This window comes from Vespula vulgaris, chromosome 6 (genome assembly GCF_905475345.1).
Source record: "Vespula vulgaris chromosome 6, iyVesVulg1.1, whole genome shotgun sequence".
Classification (NCBI taxonomy): domain Eukaryota; kingdom Metazoa; phylum Arthropoda; class Insecta; order Hymenoptera; family Vespidae; genus Vespula; species Vespula vulgaris.
Genome location: NC_066591.1, coordinates 3,892,501 through 3,913,709, shown reverse-complemented (window position 1 = coordinate 3,913,709; position 21,209 = coordinate 3,892,501). Strand labels below are relative to the sequence as shown.

The 21,209-nt window shown below is 33.6% G+C and overlaps 1 protein-coding gene across 7 annotated transcripts in view; it reads right to left on the bottom strand.

Annotated features, from left to right (window-relative positions):
* Positions 1 to 21,209, bottom strand: part of LOC127064658 (transcriptional activator Myb) — a 35,036-nt gene that overhangs the window by 1,786 nt on the left and 12,041 nt on the right. For 6 of the 7 annotated variants that reach the window (XM_050996044.1, XM_050996043.1, XM_050996039.1 and 3 more), the window contains 8 exons: positions 7,266 to 7,434; positions 6,318 to 6,482; positions 3,968 to 4,289; positions 3,486 to 3,840; positions 2,952 to 3,361; positions 2,533 to 2,849; positions 2,300 to 2,389; positions 21 to 146 (listed from right to left, as the gene is read on the bottom strand). In XM_050996044.1, the coding sequence (XP_050852001.1) occupies positions 21 to 146; positions 2,300 to 2,389; positions 2,533 to 2,849; positions 2,952 to 3,361; positions 3,486 to 3,840; positions 3,968 to 4,289; positions 6,318 to 6,482; positions 7,266 to 7,434 (1,954 nt within the window). The remainder of the gene's footprint in view (positions 1 to 20; positions 147 to 2,299; positions 2,390 to 2,532; positions 2,850 to 2,951; positions 3,362 to 3,485; positions 3,841 to 3,967; positions 4,290 to 6,317; positions 6,483 to 7,265; positions 7,435 to 21,209) is intronic. The other variant, XM_050996045.1, reaches the window with a different exon arrangement.

Genomic DNA, 21,209 nt, shown 5'->3' with positions numbered 1-21,209 from the left:
CAGTATGATGGAAAACTCACCTTGGCACGTTTAACCGGCCTCAGAGGTAGAGGGCTGAGGATACAACAGGGGCTGTCGAGCGCATCGAATGTGATTGCCCTCTTGGCATTGGGCTTCCGTTGAACGGACAACAAGTCGTGGGAAGTCTGGAAAGGATAGACACACTAGCTACAGCCGGCGATCGAGAAATGAAATTAGAAAATGCACCTACGTAGAGATACTGTATTACAAGAAAAAAAAAAAAAAAAAGAAAAAAAAAGTAAATAAATAAAAGAAAAGAAAAACAAAGAATAAAAAAAAAAAGAAACTTCTTTTTTATCAGTAACGAATAAAAGTTTATAAATAAACGAAACTAAAATAGGCAGACAGATTTTCGAAGTCAGTCTAGGTGTCTGGCTCGTTTAAAAAATCGTACCCCTGATTTGTTCAACATTATTGTTTTAACAATTTTCAAATTTCTATATTTTCCTCACATTCGCATGCTTGTTTTACTCGCTTTGATAAATATTATTATATCGCGGATTGGTACGATGATGACTAGGCCTTTTTTTTTTTTTTTGAATATTTTTTCGTTCTTTCTTTCTTTCTTTCTTTCTTTCTTTTTTTTTTGTTTTTAATTAAATCGTTTATAATTCGTGTCGTCGTGCGTAATTTTTGTATTATATTACGACATAGCCGCATACAAAAATATCTTTGGATTGTTTGTTGCTTTTGTTTTGGGTCATTAAGGACAGGACTGGGGTACTTTAGTACGCTAGGCCAGGCCTGTATATAATAATAATATAAAAGGATGTCCCTTTAAAAGTTAGTACAAACATGCGGCAAATCAACATGTTGTTAATAATAATAATAATAATAATAATAATAATAATAATAATAATAATAATATATATACATTTATATATATTATATTAATATATACATTATATATACATATGCATGTGCATATATATATATTATATATATCATATTAATATATATATACATATATACATATATATATATATTTTTTTTTAATAAAGAAAAAAGTCCCGAATATATTAATATGTATTAAATAAATATGGGAATACTATCATACAGAGAACTTTGGATGTCGCTGTTTAAAAATGAAAAAGTCGCTGATCTGATTTTCGCAACGATTTTAATATTCTCCAAGTATTCTTGAGAATAACTATTTCTTTTTCTTTCTATTTTTTTTTTTTTTTCAAATAAGAAATTTACCAAAGGTAACATATAATTTATTAAAACTTCATTTATACAACTACGAATCTGTCACTCCCTTTCTTTTCTTTCGAATGCAAATAATGAACATGATAAAAAAGAAAAACAGAGAAACGAGCGAAACAAACAAAAACGAAACAAGGTTGACAATGATCAGCTTTGAAAAATAACGACATTGTTTAATTATCTTGATAAAAAAAAAAAAAAAAAAAAAATCTATATCATAGTTAAGGCTTAAGTACTTTTCTTAGGTCGGTTCTTTTTTGCTTATTGTTTTTTATTTTATTTTTTTTGTTTTGTTTTATTTTATTCAATCCTTTTTTTTCTTTTTTTTTTTTTCTTTTCTTTTTTTAGCAAGACCATCGTATCCCGACAGCCGATGCAGTCAAACAACTTAAGTTTTATTTTTCTTTCTTCCCTCAGTGTTACAACTACAAGAATTAATTAATAATAACTTTATAAATATTATTAGTTTATAAATATTTAACAGGGACAAAAGCGATCGCGTTATTAGAAATAAGTTAATATAAATATAACGTATGACTTGGACGTTATGCTCGTTAGTCGTTGTTATTTTTATAAAAGATAAAACTAACAAGAAACTAATAATCTTTGGATTGGACGATGTTAAGCGGCGCAAGGAAAAAAAAAAGAAAATAAAAAAAAAAAAAACAAAAAGAAATATATTAAAAACAAGTTAAATAAAACGCGCACGAAGAAGCACGAGAAGGACTACGATTTTTTTCATTGGTTTTCTCGATTAAATAATAACGTAACAACAAACGAGAAAGAACAATTGGTATTAAATATATAAGAAGAGAGAAAGAGACAGAGAGAGAGAGAGAGAAAAAGAAATAGAGAGATATAAAAAAGATGATAAATAATAGAAAGACAAGTAAATAAACATAAAAAAAAAGAAGAAAACAAAAGAAAACGAAAGAGAGACAGGCGAAGTGTTAAAAAATGAAAAAATTAAGAAGGCCGGCTAGCGTGTCTAAAGGCGATTGGTGCGGGAATAATACCAGGAAAGTGCTGGTTGGGTTTGAACTTGACTTTGATTTTGGATTCGTTGCTCTACCTTCACGGGACTTGGACCTGCTGTTAAAAAACTATCTTCTAAAGCCATGGACGCTGGTGAGAACAGTACTGAAGTGTCCAAACTTTTGCTCTACAAAATAAAAAGAAAGGTAAATAAAAAAGAAAAAGAAAAAAAAACAAACAAAATCATGAAGAAAGGTATGATCTCATAAAAGATGTTATAGCTAAAGTCGTTAAACATAAATATATATACTTTTGTCAAAGAGATCTTACCGGCGTTTCAACGACAAAACTCATGTCAGTATTGTCATGGGGAACATTCGCCCAAGCTTGACAGAGAGCTTTGCGTGCCCTTTTTCCACCAGGAGCACTATTCTCTTTACCCCGCCGCCTCGTAGTACAATATCCAGAATCTTGAAGGATGTTGCTCGTACTCGCAAGACTCTCTCGATCAGTTTCTTGTTTAATTATCTCAGTTAAGGCATCTAAGTGGCTAGGTGTAGCAGGTAACTGAGTAGTCACGCCACTTCGTCGTTCCAGCTCAGCCAGAGCATTTTTAAACGGCGTTGGCGTTCTTGGAGTATTACCATCTAAATGTATATCAACGAGAAGATTATATTTTATAAGAATAATCGACGACGAATTTTATTATTCTTTTTTTTTTATTTTCGATATTTTATTAAATAACTTACCATTTTGACTTCGTCGCAAACCCGTTGGCTGTGGTGTCGTGAGTGGTCCAGGACTACCAGTTTTTGGAGTACTTGCTCGAGGCCAAGTGGATGTTTCAGGACTTAGACTATTTAAGAATTGAGAGGGACTGAATGGAAGTTGCTTTATGGGAGTAGATGGCGTAGTATTGCCATTATGCGTCTGTTGACCGGTTATTATCAAATAATCCGATTGATTCCCGCTATCGGGTGTTTCCGTTCTCTGTGGTATCGATTGAATATTTCGTCGTCTACGCAGTATCGGTGGAGGACTACTTTTTTCTCTTTCGGTGAGATGAGTCGAGGTCTCTTCCAAGTCGGGCATTGGAAGTAATCTTATCTCGGCGTTCCTTGAATCCACAGTATCGTTTTGTAGCTCCATACTGAAATACCTAACGAGAGAAAGAATGTTATACGTAACTTTGGAAATAATAAATCACGAAGGAGAGATTAAAAAAAAAAAAAAATATATATATATATATACAATCACGATCATCTAAGAAACTATTTATTTACTTGGTGAACGGCGAAATATCTTCCGTTTTCACTCTCGAAGAAGGATCCGTTCGTCTAGTCGAAGAAGAAGAAGAAGAGGACTCGATCTCTCTTTCCTTCGTATTACTCCGTTCACGTTCTGGCACAGAATGAATATACGAATGTCCATTGTTCTGTTGCTCCCACGCACCAACCCAATCTAAAGATTCCATCTTAATCGATTGGGTCGCGTTAGTATTCGACGATAAAATTAAACCATTGTCGTTACTGCTAGACGCAGTCTTCGTTCTTCCATTTCCAAGGCACATTTCTTCATCCATTGAAATAAGATCCTTTCGCATCGTTATAGTTTCCGATGCTTTCCTTCTACCTCTTCCTAAAAATGTTTGTACGATCGAGATTCACTTTCAGTACATTCTTTATATCTCAATTTTTTAAAGAAACGGAAAAACAAAATTAAATAACATCAATGTTATGGTATTATATCATAACAATTTGTTTACCTCGCGTGCCAACTGTGCACCTTCCTTCCTCAGCTTCGTACTTCCGTCTCATTGTACTATTCCAATGATTCTTAATCGCATTATCAGTTCTCCCAGGCAAAAGTTTAGCGATTTTTGCCCATTGATTACCGACTCTGCGATGAGCCTCCACTATGATCTTATCTTCCGCCTCGGTCCACGCAGTTTTCTTAATTCCTGGATTCAAATGATTATGCCATCTTTCACGACACTGTTTACCGATACGGCCTTTCAGATGTCGCGCGATAAGGGTCCACTTTTTAGGGCCGTATCTTTCAACTAGTTCGACAACTTTTTCGTCCTCCTGGAGGAAAAAAAAATAAAAAATCGAGATGAGAAATTTTTAAAAAAAGAAACAGAGGAGGAGAGAGAGAGAGAGAGAGAGAGAGACAGAGAGAAGGGAAAGAAAAGAGAAGGAGAAATCTTCGTGGAAAGGAAAATCGACGGTGGACGTCGTAATCGCGACCGGTCTCCAACCGAGTCTGAGAAGAATTCAAAGGAATTCTCTTCTGTTAGAAGGGATAAGGCAAAAAGAAAAAAAAAAAGAAAAAGAGAGAGAGAGAGAGAGGAAAATTGTGACCAGGGATAAACGATTCTATGAAGGAAGAAACAAAAGAATATAATATAAGAGAAAATTCGAAGTTAGACAAAGTTTATAATTTAAAATGAAAATTGAAAACAACAATGTCTACTTTGTTATGCATTATATGACAAATTTAGACGAAGCAAAGTTTTCAAACGTTGTTGATTTTTCTGAAATTTTTACAGACGCACGGATCGTTTCTTTTGAAAGCGACGCTCAAGTTCATTTTTTATTGTTTCGAGAAAATTAAAAATCAGCATGTTATATTGCTACGCGATTTTTTTTAATTGGCCAATTTTAATCCGAACGAAGCATTGGCATTTTTGAAGATATTAAATATTAACTAAGTTATAAATAAAAAGTTTACATTAAATTAATTACAAGTGATATTTCAGTTCTTAAAAAAATTGACTGAAAATAAATGGTCCATATATATATAGACATATATCCACACACACATACATATGTATAGAAAGAGAAAAAGAAAAGAGAGAAAGAGAGCAAGAGAGAGAGAAACAAAAAAAAGAAAAGAAAAAAGAACATAAGAAAATTAGGTAAAGTCTAAGAAAGAGAGAGCCAATACGAGGTCGAGGAATCTTGGGGGAAAGAAAAGGAGCTTTGTAAGTGACCGCGAAGAAGGAAAGATGGATGAAGAGAATTAAAGAAAAGAAGCAAGGGCACGTATTCACAGACACTTGGGAATCGTTCATAAATCTAGGCAATGTTTTATCCGACATAACATTATTATATATTCCCATAATATGACATATATATATATTAATGAGATTAAACGTTCCTAATTATTCCTCTTTTTCTTTCTTTTTTTTTTTTCTATAGACCAACAACAGACGCACGATAATGTTATTTAAACAATAAGATTATTTGAAATATTTTTGCAATGTTATTTAAAATGAGAAACTGCATTATCGACGGAGTCCTTTCGAAGTCACTCGTTCGAATTGCCCTTGGCTGTTGCCAAGTGCATTGGCACGGGACCTGACGACGACGCAGCATCTCCGTGACCGCAGATCTTTTTTTCTTCTTGCATACCCCCCACCGAGTCTACTGGCAAAGTTCTCGCGTAGGCGGTTGGTAACTATGTTTGTTACGTTCCTATACGTTCTGTTACCCGGTAACGAAACTAAAGATTCTTTTCTGTTCCATGGGAAAATCAATTCCCAAGAGTTTTCCACTTGTCCTTGGAATATCTGGTTGAGAGATTACACCATGAACGACGGACTACCTTCGACAGACGGTCACTTTTACTTCTACTTTTACTTTTACTTCTACTTTTCTTTTCTTTTCTTTTCTTCTTAAAATTCTTTTTTTCCTATTTGTAATAGAAAAAAAAAAAAGAAAAAAGAAAAAAAAAGAGAAGAAAAATGTTTTGCCAGGCAAAAATTTCTATGGGAATATAACATAGCGAAGCATTAAACACTTACTGGACCACCTGATTTTTCTTTGAAAAGAGTTGTTAAATAAAAGGACCACGTTTTCCCCAGCGAGAAACGTTGAAAGAGCATTGAGATAAGAACGTCAGGTACAGAGAGAGAGAGAGAGAGAGACAGGGAGGAAGGGAAGAAAGGGAGAGGGGAAAAAAGAGAGAGAGAGAGAGACAGAGAAAAAGAGAGAGGAGGGAGAGAAAAAAGAAAACTGGAGGATGTTAAAGGGAACGGTCAAATATTTTACATTAAGAAACTACAGACTGTGACAGATGAATTCTTTTCCCACGTGCGGTTCCATCCTTACCTCCTTGGTCCAAGGGCCTTTGATTAATTCCGGATTTACGACTTTTGCCCATCTTTGTTGACATTGAACGTCGCTCCGTTCGGGAAAATGAGCAGCTATACTGTCCCATCGTAATCCGTTACCAAGTTGTTCGGCGTTACTGACCAGCTGCTTCAATAAAGCATCCTGCAACGAAACAGATGAGTTAATAGAGATTCGTATTGACTGATTGTTTAATTACAAATTCAAATGAGATATAAAAAAGAGGAAAAGAAAAAAAGGAAGAAAGAAAGGAAAGGAAAAGAAAAGCATTTATAATCTTCGTGACAATTATTATCTGCATAGATTTCGAAAAAAAAGAGAAAAAAAAAGATAAAAAAAAAAAAAAGAAAACTCGAGAGTCCCTAAATCGATGACGATGATGATTGTGTCCCCCCTCCCCCTCCCCCTCGTCGCCCATCTCTTCCCTTTACCACTCATGGTTATAATTCTCTTATAAAAGGTGAATGTGTACACGGGCACGGTTCACGAAAGCGCGATCGATTCTCGCGTGTGCTTTCCCACGGGAAACCATATGTCGGTCGTGAGCACCGTTCTGCGAATCTTCGCACATGTACACGTATGTATATATACATACATACTTACATACATACATATATATATATACCTACATGCACATAAATATATAACACGTATAACACGACGGACGGCCGTGAGAGGCGTCGAAGAACAACACGAGGGCATCTGCCCCGAGGCACGACGCAACTCGTTCAAAAACTTATGAAGGGTGGCACTCTCCTGGGCTGGTCCTTTTTGAGGGCACGTTCCATTGTTCCGACCCCTGCCGTCCTCTTTTTAACTCGCATGAGAGTTAGCGCCGTAATGATACGGCCGAAGGATCCAGAATTCGGAATTGCCAGACGGATGAGAGAATGAAAAAGAGAGAGAAAGAGATGTCCCTTTTCTTACCTCTTCCTTCGTCCAGCGACCCTTATTGATATGTTTCCCTTGGCCCTGAGAGTTGACGTTCGAGTTGCCAGGATTATTCTGTGACTGACTGTTACTCGCTCGAACGATACCAGTACCATACTCGTTCTCAGAATCTTCACCACTGCTGGAGTCGTAGCCGGATCGCGATCTAAAAATTCAAGATGCGTGATCAGTTATCTCGAAATCTAGTTATCTGGATTTGGATAAATTCTAAAGATGAGAAAGAAAAATAAAAGAGGAGAAGCGCGTGGGAGAAGAGAGGAAAGGATTAGTTATAAATAACCATCTTCGAGCGGATGGAATTGATTCTTTTTTTCTTCTTCTTTTTTTTTTCTGAATTAACGATCTTTGCTTTAGGAGGACATTTTATTCTATGTAATAGTCTTAAGAAAAAAAAAAAAAAAAAGAAGAAGAAGAAATCGAGTTGGTCGAATCAGAAGCGTGAGAAGGATCAAAGTTCGTTGACCTTTTTTACTTTTTTAGAATAATGCTAAATAAATTGACCGAAAATTGTTCTCCGTAAGGAAATCTCAGAAAGATGGGTGGATAGACCCATTCTTTGTCGTGAGACCATTGTCGTTATCCCTTTCCTCCTACTCTTTGGTTCCTTAACGAAAAAAGAAAAAAGAAAGAAAAAAAAAAAAATACAGAGAAAACAGGAGAAAAAAAAGAGTAGCTTCCAGACACCACCCCTAACCACATCCTGTCCGGTGTCAGCTTGTGCGGTCGTGTATTCTTTCTCTCATTGTCTTTTCCCCCTTTTTGCACGTTCTAATGGATGCACAGGATACGTCTTGTCAACGGCCCTGATGCAATTTCTTAGCCCTGATTTTTTTGTTGTCTCTTACTGTTCCTCTTAATTTTCTTTCAATTTTTCAAAATCGAATCATTCCGAAGACGAGAATAAAAAAATAGCAATAGCATGGAACGAGGAGATATTATCATCATCATCATCTCATCATCATCATTATCATCATCGTTGTTGTCGTCGTCGTCGTCGTCGTATGGGGGATGGCGACTACCAAAATGGATAATCGTGATAAACAGGAAGAGAAAATAAAGAAAAGGACGGCCGATAAGAGTCCAGTGGACCATCTGCGTGGCGTCGCATATGTTTATGTCACGTGCGCTCACAGTTACGTCCCGTAAATGCTATCATTGCATAACTTCCCCTTTTTAATTCCTCGTTCGAGGAGCATACACAAAGTTGGGAACGATCTTTGAATTTAGCAGCTGTTGAAAAGGAAAAAAGAATAATCGAATAATCGGCAAGGATGATCGAGCTTTATCAATGACATTGATGTAAATAATAATAATAATAATAATAATAATGATGATGATGATGATGATGATGATGATGATGATGATATTAATAATAATGAGGATGATGATGATGATGCAAAAAAAAAAAATTGATAAAAAATATTCGTTCGAATAGCAAAGCAATGGGCAGGTTCACTAATAGCACGACTGGTTCTATTAGCTTTTACCAAATGATTAAGTGAAACTTCTTTAAACCCGTAAGGAATTCTTTCGAAATTCTAGCAAGTTATTAGATATTCGCGATGAGGTTGGTCGTTGGTCGTCGAACGACAAGGAAGTAAAATGTTTAGAGAAAAAGAGAGGGAGGTTAAGGTATCGTGAATGAATCGTAAATGTATTCGAAGGCAGTAAAGGCGTGCCCCGTGTCGCGCCTTTCTGCGTTATGTAAGTAAAGAAGAATCTTTCACCTTCGTGAAACTTCAAACGGTCACTGACTATTATCCTTGAGCTTTATTGCTGAAGCGCGTGGCAATATCGTACAATTTATTTGATATTTTTGTTACAAATTTCACGTAATTGATATAACATTATTTGTTATTCTTATTATCGAATTAAAATATAAGTATGTATATATATATTATATATATAATATAAACTGAATTTCTATTTGTCGATCATGTTTCGTCAAGTTTTAAGGCTTATGAAAGTTATTCATACACGCGTATGAATAATTCAAAACGTATAAACGGAATCGGATTACGATATTCGTAGGAGTACGGATATTACCGAATAACCTGTTTAGAATTTATTTACAAAGAGAATTATAAATCTCTAATGCAAATGGATAAAAGGATCACGTGTTTAAATTAAAGGAGATGATAGGAAATTCCATTTTTAATAATCTCTATTAATCCTTAGATAAATCTTTGTTAAATTAATGTTCGAATTTTTATTTCAGTACCGAGTACAAGTTTTTGAAAATTAAAAAAAAACATATATATATAAAAAAAGAAAAAAAAGGTGAAAAAAAAAAGTTTTTTCAAACCAAACAAGCGTTATATGTATATATGTATATTATGTTATATATTATATATTCCTTCGTTTGAAGAAATATAACTTATCAACCTTGCACCACGCTTAATACGAACAGGAAGAGAAATGAACATTGTTCTCCCTATTTGTCGCGCATATTCACGGATGAAAGCTGTTAAATGTCGTTTATTTCTTCCTGTGTCTCATATATCTTTCTCCATCTTTTCTTCCTAACTTCCTTGCACGTGGGTTAACAAGGGGACAGATACATATTAATGATACATCAGCGATGGTATCGTTTGAGTGCACGTGTAGATACGAAAAAATACATGTTTATATATATATATATATAATACAGTCCTTTCATCTTTTCTAGTTGAATGAATTTCTAACGATTGAATTTCGTATTAATTAATTTCCTCGGTAATATCATTTAATTCAAACTCAAAGCTCTCTGATGCTTTCGTTTAAGCCAATCTTATATTAAAAAATAAATAAAGAGAAAAAAATCTTAATCTTCTTAATGATAAGATAAGATCCAAGAGAAACTACACGAGGAAATTAGAAATCGGCTAATCCGTAGATCCGTTTGCCTTTCATAATTAAAAAAACATTCGTATATCTTGGTTAACTAAGGAGCTAAAATCATAATTAGCTTTTCTTCAAGAGATTTAATAGTCGACAGCAGGTGTCTGGTAAAGGAGGAAACAGCTGCCACTTCTCTCTTTTTCACTCTTTTTCTCTCTCTCTTTCGAGTCACAATTTATATGATCTTCATAGTACTCTGTTAGAATTGTCCTTTTTGTACCTCTCGAAAGGGACGAGAATTTCTAAAGAGTTATATAAATTACAAATAGAAATGGGATTAACTTCGATTTATACGAGTAATTTTTGTATCATTCAAATTTCGTTTCAAGAATTTTACTTTAGTTTTTGATGAAATATATTCAACCTATATCAACAAACTTTCATTTCGAAAATCCTAATAACGAGTATCTGTTAGCTGGCAGATTTAAAAAAAAAAATCTTGAAAATCAAAATATAGCAACAGTTTTTATAAATAATCCATAAATATTCCGAATGTGAAATTAAAAAATAAAAAAAAAAGTACAATAAAAATTTGCGACTAATTCATCGTGTATCCGAATTAAATCCTATCAAAAAAACCTGCAATCTCTTCGAGGAAACGATTTAATAATATTTTACAAAAAATATATTCGTATGATAGTCCTGTATATTATTACAATATCAATTATTGTTTTATAATTGTAAATCTAATGCAAAAACTAATAATTTCAAATAGAATATAATTTCTGATCAGATAGTTACTTACAAAAAAAGTTTCGAATCTATTATTAGATTCTTAATATATTATATAATTCGAGTCTACTTGAAAATATTACTTTAATTTTTCGAAACGTACTCGTAAAAGATCCAAATCGACTCTTATTTAAATACCAAGTATACACAGATCTATCGTTTTTTATTTTCCGAACAAATTATATAGAAGTTTTCGAATCCAAACTTCGAAGTCAAAGTACAAAGTATCTATTTGCGAGACACTTCACATCCGATCACAAATTACAAGTGTTACATTTCTTTATTTGAAAAGTTACACGAAAAAAAAAAAGAGAGAGAGAGAAAGAGAGAGAAAGAGAAGAAAAAAAAAATAACAACAACAACAACAACAACAATAACGTAGATATTTGTCATCGATAGATCGTATCCCTAAAAAAAAAAACTTCCGAAAAATAATTATGACGATTTTTTTATTTTGAGTGGATAAGTTCATTGTCCCTTGTTACCCGATTGCGAATTTCACCATTCATGACGAATGACCACGAGCCAAATGGTATAGAAAAGGAAAAAATAAAAAGGACTACAAGGACTACTTACATGGCCATCTTCTATATATATGTACGAAGTATGTGATACGTACATATACATACATACATACGTACATATATGTACAAAGTCTGTATATATGTATACATACATACATACATACGTACGTACATACATACATACATACAGTGCATCTTTGGCTATATATATATATATATATATAGACTCGTGGCTTGGCAAGCCACGAGACATCTGCCGAATTATCAAAAGTTTCCCCCCTTTTTTCAAACACGCTTCCTCCATTCTCCTGTCCCAGGGCACAGTAAGAAGGTTTCCCCTCTTTCTTACGACTTCGGGGGCGCCCTTCGGCGTTCAACGCGTCGTCTTCTTTTCTCCCTATCCAGCACCTTCCTTCTCCTTTCCTTCCTTCCGTCCGGCTGTCGTTCGTCACGCAACAATAAGGTCATCGTGCGAGCTACTCACACATCATCAAGAATCCTTTTTCTTTCCCTTATCCCGCAAACTCGTATATATATATGTATGTGTGTGTGCATATATGTAAGAATGAAAGATAGACCAACTAGTAGTCTTGGGTCTCTTAAGAATTGAGAATCATATTGCCAATCATGAAGATGATTTAAATCGTTGAACTACTTTTAACGAATTGGTACACGAGTGTTATTTTTTATATTTTTTTTTGCAAAGTTTTGTCGATAAAGAAAAATAGAGAGAGAGAGACAGATAGAGAGAGACACAGAGAGAGAGAGAGAGAAGGAGAAAATATTAATTTCCGATCTTGATTTTTCATAGTTACCAAAGAGACCAGGTGTATAAATCCAAATAGCATTCGTTCCTATTCGTGTCAGCTGCTTCCCTTACGTTCCACCCTCTTCGTTTTTCCACCCTTCGCGTTTCTTTGAGCTACGAGAGAAATGACGGTGGTATCCATACTCTTTTCAATCGTCATTTTCAAAGTTAATGTCTCGTACACAAAGATGTTCAATAAATCTAATTAAGAAGGACCATGATTGATCAATTGTCTATGACATCTTATTGTTAATCGAAACGAATGATCTTTCAACGAATTTTCAATCCAAGAGGATTATCGAACGTCATAGTATTCAATCGGATCTCAATTCGATCTCATTTTATAGTCCCAACTTTTTTTTTTCTTCGTGAATCATAGGAATGGAATTATAAAGATTAGTCTTCTTTTAAACGACACACGAACTCGAGAACGAGATTCTTAAATGGTTGCTCTTACGTTCGTTATAAACGTCTCGACATAAAAAAGAAAAAAAAAGAAGAAATAATAATAAAAAAAAAATTCTATAAAGCTCCTCTTGGCGCCAACTACTAGTAAGAGCTGGCGACAGTGACGTAAGTGAACGTAACAATGACATTTAATTTGTTCAGATCAAATATGCAAAACGTGGATCATTTTCTTTAGGAATAAGTCTTCGTTGACCTCGAAGATCATGTTTTGTTTTACTCGATAAAATTGCAGATAGACTGACGCAAACGTTTGTTTGACGAGAGCAACGAAAACGATTTTATTTCTATACGGAGATATTCGAAAAAATGTACGACCGGTGCTTATGTCTGTCCTGATCGATGTTTGAAATTAGAAAGCGAAGAGAAAGAAGTTAGTTTTCTAGTTAGAAGAGAAAGAACACGGTCGTTTTCGAATTATTCATACGAAGTAGATCGTACAGGTATATTTTTTTTCTTCTTCTTCTTTCTTTCATGACTCAACGCTTCTATTGATTTTGATTAAATCGTTCGAAGAAGAGAAAAAAGAGACTAATATTTTTAAAATGTTTAAGGACACTTCTGTCGATTATTATTTATGCAAATTATTATTTCCTTTGTGCTCTAGAAATCTCTTGATCTGATAAGAACGATCGAATAAGACGGATCACATTTTCCAATTTTCATTTCGAAAATGTATCGGTGAAAGTGTTGTTGGTCTCTCTGCGAACGATCATTGCAAGCCGTATCTATTAATAGATCCTTCACGCAGCGTGGTACCTCGACGACTACGAACACACGCGTCTGTACACCGACTGTTTATAGAAAGTAACTTCTATCAGCCCCCATGTGGAGATCACCCTTCGATCGATCGACTTTATTTGAAAACGATGAGAACTTTTATAACTTATTCATGTGATGTATTAAAAAGTGATCAGAAGTATTCGGATTTGTATTTATAATTAAAAGAAAAAATAAAAATAAAAAAGGATGTTGAAAATCTCTATGAAACTTTATCAATTATTTCTAATCAATAATTTGAATTGATCGATGAATGAAATTTTTTTTTTTTTTTGTAAACGGTACGATCATGTAAATGATTAAATAAAAAGAGAAAAATTCAAAAAAAAAAAAAAAAAAAAGAGAGAGAGAATCCAGACAGAATATAATCCAATTACGATAAAAAATAAGAACGTGATCCTATGTTCATACTTTTTTCTCTTATCTTGTTTCATATTCTCCAAGCGACTGTTTTCAATAGATCGACCGAAGTATGACTCATCGAGAACGCCAAAGGGTAGAACGGTCAATTTGCTACGAGTTTATACACGATTTTGAATAAAACAAAATTATTTTTCTGAACTGTCTCTCTCTCTCTCTTTCTCTCTGTCGACAAAAAAAAAACAGGATAATTAACTAAAAAAAAAAAAAAAAAAGGATCGTTCGATTGTTACGTCCGTACGAACGTAACCAGCGTAGTCCGACGCGAACAAGGATCGAGGAAAACGACAACACCAGGGTGGAAGCCCTTACGAGAGACATCTGGCTACCACCTGCCCCGATGCACTCGCACCGACGTCGTATTTCCCCACGTAGAAATACGAAGAGGAGAAAACGCTTGCACCCGCCATTACTATGACGCACGCGTGTGTCTCTAAATATCGAGGCTAGTAGTAGTAGTAGTAGTAGTAGTAGTAGTAGTAGTAGTAGTAGTAGTAAGTAGTAGTAGTAAGTAGTAGTAGTAGTAGTAGTAGTAGTAGTAGTAGTAGTAGTAGTAGTAATAGTAGTAGTAGTAGTAGTAGTAGTAGTAGTAGAATAGTAATAGTAGTAGTAATAGTAGTAGTAGAATAGTAGTAGTAGTAGTAATAGTAGTAGTATCGGTGATAATGATGATGATGACGGTATGTTGGTGATAGTAGTGTTGTTGCTGCTGCTGCTGCTTTTGATGATGATTATGATGGTAGTAGTGATGGTAGAAACCACGCTGAGTATCGTCAAGGGGAGAAACATATATGTATATGTATACCTATACATGTCTATTACCTATACAAATGCACCTATATATATATATATATATCTTCGACCCTTCACGAATCCTAAAAAACGCGGGAAGTCTTGGGGTCTTGCTCGTTTTCATCCCCCCTACCCCTTCTTAGCATATATACCATCCCCATCCCCATCTCTCTTTTTCTTCGTCAAGGTATCCTTCCTTACCAATTGTGCATATATATATATATATATATATATATATATATATGTATGTATATATGTATGTATTGCATAAAAGAGAGTTCCACCCGGTGCTCATTCCCATGACAAGTGCGATGGGTAGTTTCGTCCGTGAATCTTTAATTCCAGCGTGGGAATATAAGGGGTGAATTCGAGTCTTGTGCGATTCGGATGAGAGGACGATCCGATGCGATCCGATCCGATTCTATCCTATCCTATCCGATCCAATCCAATGCGAAAAAAGTTTTTCTTGGTTGAGTGCACACAGAATAAGTAAGTACGTACCTAATGCGAATGTATAACGCTAAGGGGTGAGAAGAGAGTAACCCTAATATCTTTACTTTTTTTTTTTCTTTTACCTTTCTTTTCACGAACATTATAGACAAATAAAAGTATGCCACGGGAAACTTTATCAAAGTTCATTCTCGCGAGCCTGATCAAACCTTTTCTTTTTTTTTTCCCCTTGTTATTTTGGTGTACGTAAATATAGAGGGTGAAACGTTTAAATACGTTGTTTCTATTGGTCGCTTCTAAAGTGAAACTGAGAAACTTTTGTTTTTATATTTCGAATAATTTTTATATAACGATTGAGTAATTTTTGCAAAATCAATTTCGTTAAATTTCAGAATAAATTTCAATACCTCCCCGACTACAAAACATTTCGCTCTCTCTACTTTAAAGGGACCTCGATTAATATGGAAAAGTAGGTTAACAACTTCGTTCAATAAAATCGATATTCTTTTAGCTGTTCGGAATAAAATCTTCGAGCGAAATTTTTATATTCGATATGATATACTTATTCAAAATTTTATATTCAGGAATATATATACAAAAAAAAAAAAATCTTGATGCACAAAGTATTTTTTTTATTTCGTTCAATCATCGCTATATCAATCATCGGATTCAATATAAATACTCCAGTTTCTTCCCTCGTTATATTATCGAATAAAATTATTAATTCGAGGAAAAAAAATTCCACAATAATTTTAAGAATCTAATAATGCGAATATGTCATAGAACAATTATTATTTTATCATCACGTAAAACGAGACTAGACCGGAAATAGGTACAGATGCGAAACGTCTCTTGGTCTGACACCTTGCCCGCTTTTTTTTTTTTTGATTCCTCTTTCATACTTGCGGATATATGTAATTTATAAAAATTTGAAAGGGGAGGGGGCGTTCTAGAGGGGGTCTGGAAGGTAGTCTGAAAAAGGGAGGAGAGTGGGGGTTGCCTCAAAAGGGAATAATGCCACGTAAAAACAAATTTCTTGTTCTTGGTCTCGGTTTTAATCTTGGTCTTGGTCATTGAACGATGTAAATAACCAGACTTTGGAGTCTTTCTTGACTCGAGCAGATGCCAAGGTACTCGAAAAGAGTAAAGAGAGAGAGAGAGAGAGAGAGAGAGAGAGAGAGAGAGAGAGAGAGAAAGATTGCGTGTGTGCGTGCTTACACGGGACCCTCTCGTCGATGTCGTTCAACGTCGTCGAGCATAAAAAGAGCGCCGAGACATCGTACGAAAATAATGCTAAATGAAAGAATGAAGGAACGAGACCACGAGGAACACGATAGAAAAGCCGTCGACGTCTTTCTCTCCCTTTACAAAATGTTCAGGGCCATCTTGGCGAAACGTCCTTCGTTTCCAAAGAACTCCGAACCCCTTTGCGAAATTTGTAACTCGATTCATTTTAAAAAACCAACCCCTATGAGAGAGAGAAGAGGGAAAGAAAGAAAGAAAGAGAGAGAGAGAGAGAGAGAGAGAGAGAGAGAGAGAGAGAGAGAGAGAGAGAGAGATGCTACTCACTTTTCTTCTACGTCGGATATGTATATAGAAAAAAAAAAGAAAGAAAGAAAAAAAATAGAAAGAAAAGAAAAGAAAAGAAAAAAATAAGATAATAGAATCCGTCTGGAAGGGTACGTAAGTTGATGTACTTACTTAGATATTTTTTAATCTATAGGTACCTACCACAAAACAGATTTTATCGTACGAATTTCGTTTCATTATTGTCGAGCTTATTGAAAGGGTTAAATCTCGTTATGGGGAGAAAATAGGGGGAAAGAAATTCATGGGATCGTATGTAAGAATACATACCGTGCGAGCCGCGGTGTAACTTGTTACAAGTTATCCCGGTATATATTACAAAAAAAAAGGAAAAGAAAGAAAAAGAAGAAAAAACTTTTAACGGTGCTTTGGCGAGGTATTATAGTTCGCATGATCTTCGCTTTGAATGATCGTTCAGATAAATAAAATAATGATAGAGTACTTAAACGTATTGCTGTTCGTGAAAACGAGTTTAAAACGTGTTTCGTTCGTTCGTTCGTTCGTTTAAGAGAGAGAGAGAGAGAGAGAAAGAGAAAGAGAGAGAGAGAGAGAAAACTTTTCCGTATTATAGATGTAAAAAATAATTATGTATATGATTCCTCGAATATTAAAAATATACAAGATTATTTTTTTCTATCTTATTAAAACGAATTATGCAATCGATATCAATTAAATAAATTCCTTTCTTTTCTGTTTAGATTCCTCATTACGTTCGATGAAAAAAATTATATAAATGGAGTTGGCCAATGGATACGAAAAATAATATTTAAGATAAAAGACAGCATATTATGTTAGAAAAATATTTATATCATATACACATATTTGCAATTTGTTTTAACGCGTAATATCGTTGTATTTAAAACGTCAATTCTTTTCTTTCAAATAAATAAATAAAAAAAAAAAAGAAAAAAAAACGCGAGAAAGGATATTCATTTCTTAGAAATAAATAATTTCTTCGCGTTGAACGTATATTTCAGATCAAATATCAAGAAAAAAAAAAAAAAAAGAAAAGAAAAGAAAAAGAAACAATCAACAAACAAAGTCATCAGATATATCACATAATCATTATCTAATTTCTAAAAATTTCTATTCCACTTAATTAACATTTTTATTTAATCTATTAATATGGAATACCAGTCACGAGATTCATTAGTTTAATCTTGCAGAGTATACATCGATATTTGTTTCTTCGCTTCGTTGAGAAGGAGGTCAGGAGGTCCATTCACAGAATCACGATGCATCTTTTACACGAATTCTACAGTATAGTATATGTATGTAAAATGTGTATATGTATGTACATATGTGTGTGTGTACGTATATACGTACGTACATATACGAGAAATGGGAGACGATACGTTTTAAATATGTTAGTAACCAAAGCTTTAAGCTCTCGAGATAAACCAGAAGGTATTTAATAAATTTTTTCTGACTTGTTACCATAATGAAAAAAAAAAAAAAAAAAAAAAATTACAGGGAAAGTTTGCAAGAACTTTTAAGAAACGACGACGAAATTATTCATCCTTGGAATATAACATACAAAGGGAGACACGGACTCTACGCACATTCTATATTGTATATATGTTTCTCAAATGTTTCTTTCGAATGGCAAGGTCAAACGACCTTGGCAAGTAAATACTTTCTTTCGTCGCCACCCAGGAGAGACTATTTTCTAAGTTCGTAATGTTTAAGGGCCGATATATTTCAAGAAGAATATCTTTGACTGCTACATAGAATACATTGATTTTTTAAATAACTCATATTGCCATTTTTTATCGTAATATATTTTGATAATATATTTCAACGAATATACTTGACTATGATAAAAAATATTGATTTTGAAATAATACAAGATATATGTGTGTGTGTAAAATTATTATTAAGTCCTTTAAAAAAATTCTAATCAACGTTAAGTACTTAACGATATTAATCGTCTTAAATCTTTTTTCTTTTCTTTTCTTTATCATATTTTTATCTGTAACGAAAAAGTAATCTTTATCTAAAAATCGATTAAAATAATAATACATCGAAAGTAAAAAATCTACAATTTTTCATTCACTTTTTATTGGCATCTTTCATGAGTCATTAAATATTAATGTAAATTTATATATATATATATATATATATATATATATATATATATCTACAAAGATATCAGTGTCGTCGCTTCATTCATTCATTTTTATTGCGCGTAGGAGTCGTCGAGTTTTTTTTTTATGAGACAGAGAGAAGGAGAAGAAGGACATAGATATATTAGTGGATGTGAAAAACGAAACGGTATCCTTAACCGGCCAAAGAAAATAACGAAAGCAAGGTATGTATGCTCACATTCTCTATCTCTTTCTCTCTCTTTTTCGTTCGTTCATCCTGTAGTACCTCGAATCACTTTGACCTTCTCTCGTCAATGTTAGCGTTCCAACGTTTGTGAAGCTGTAACGTCCTTCTACCTGGCAATTTCACGTCGAGGATATGCTAATGTATGATTCGCCAAAACTTCTCGTGATTTAAAAATCTAATACTGAGACGTTTACTGTCTATATGTTAGATGTAACATCTAACAACACTACGACGAATACTTTTCACATCTATTTAACCGCAAAAATTACCCGATTAAAATTGATCATTTATTTTGATTAAATTTAATGCGATAAAGAACATGTACGTGTGCGTGCGTATGTAAAAAAAAAAAATAAATAAATAAAAAAGAAAAGAAAAGACAAGAAAAAGAAAACGAATAGAAAAAATTATAATTCGATAAGGATCATTCAACTACGTTAAACACAAGGACAAATTTTCTTAGCTCGTTTCAGATTGGAAATGAACATCGTGATTATTTACAATTAGTTTTTTTTTTTTGACTCATAAATAAAGACAAAAGTCGTGTCAACTAAAATATCTTTTATAAAATAAATACATGCACATTGTAAGTACATTGGTTACATGTACATATCTTTACATATGCAAATAACGTAAAGTAATCTTTTCTTTTTCTTACTTTCCAACTTTCTTATTATATATATCATCGCACTACGAACATTGCGAAATTGAACGGTAAATTATAGAAGATGACAACAACAACAACAACAACAACAATAATAATAATAAAAAAAATCAAAATAAAAAAAAGAGAAAAAGAAAGAAATCCAAGCGACAAATCGTTGGAAATAAGATCGTAAGTAAATGAGATGGCACGGAGGAAAATAAAACGAATAAAAAAGAAAAGAAAAGAAAAGAAACAAAAGCAAAAGAAGAAATCAAATAAATTCTGCTCCCTCTTCCTTCCCCTTCCCTATTACCGATTAAACTCTAATTTTATCCGACTTAACCATCGTACATATGTGATTACACAAGTTTTTATAAAAGAACAGTGTAAAGTAAAGATCTTATGATGGACGAAGCTTGGAGCCATCTGTCTTTAAACGACGAAAAGGGTTAACGAGTGAGTTGGTTGGTTGGTTGGTTAGATGGTTTGCTTGCTTGCCTGGTTGGCAATGAACGAGGTTTTTCTTAAACCGGGTTTAAATCTCCGGGTTTAGTTTCTCCGAGATGGTAGCCACTCGTCTTCAAGCTGTGAACTACGGACGAGAATGCAACCGAGGAACAGTTGTCCCTTTACATTTAAATCTACGTAAGTAAGTACCTTCGATGTCATTTAACAAACGTTCCTCTACCAAAAAGTAGAAATTCTTTTCTTTCTTTCTCTCTCTCTCTCTTTTTTTCTTTTTCTAGAGTCATCCAAAAAAACGAAAAATAAAAAGAATGAAAGAGAAACCGGTGTGAGTCTTCTTTCCTCGATGACTCGTCGAACGTCGTAATCGTCTATCTATTTATTAATTCCTCATCCCATCCACCCTCCTTTTTTATTCACGTACGATAAAAATTGGAAAATGAAATTTTCCTTGATATCGGATTATGTATTCACTTGTAACTGTATATATGAAGTCATTTATGATTGTAAAAAAGAATTTTGTTTAAAAAATAAAACAAGGACGTAGAGATAAAACATTTCGAAATTATTTAATTAGGTAACGATTGACGACGACGATGATGATGATGATGATGATGATAATGATATTAATGATAAAATTATATATAATTATTACGACTCGTTATATGTAATATTTGTATCTAAGAATGGACAAAATTAATGTGGATAATTAATAAGTACGGAAATAACGTTCGTAAATATTTTCGAAATTTAATCGAATATGGTAAAGTGAAAATCGTAATACGACGCGTAAAATAAATGAGTTAAAATAAAAACGTTAGTTAATGAAATAGATCGATTCTATTTGTTTCCTATTACGCAAGAATTCCATAGATTTAGTAACGTATAGTAAATAGATGTTGTTTAATAGTTATTCCGAGAGCATGTATATATATATATACATACATATATGTATGTATGTACAAAACAGCTTAGGAAGCGGTCCACGCTACACAATCTGTGCCACGATAAGAAGCATCCTTTGATAGCGACACATT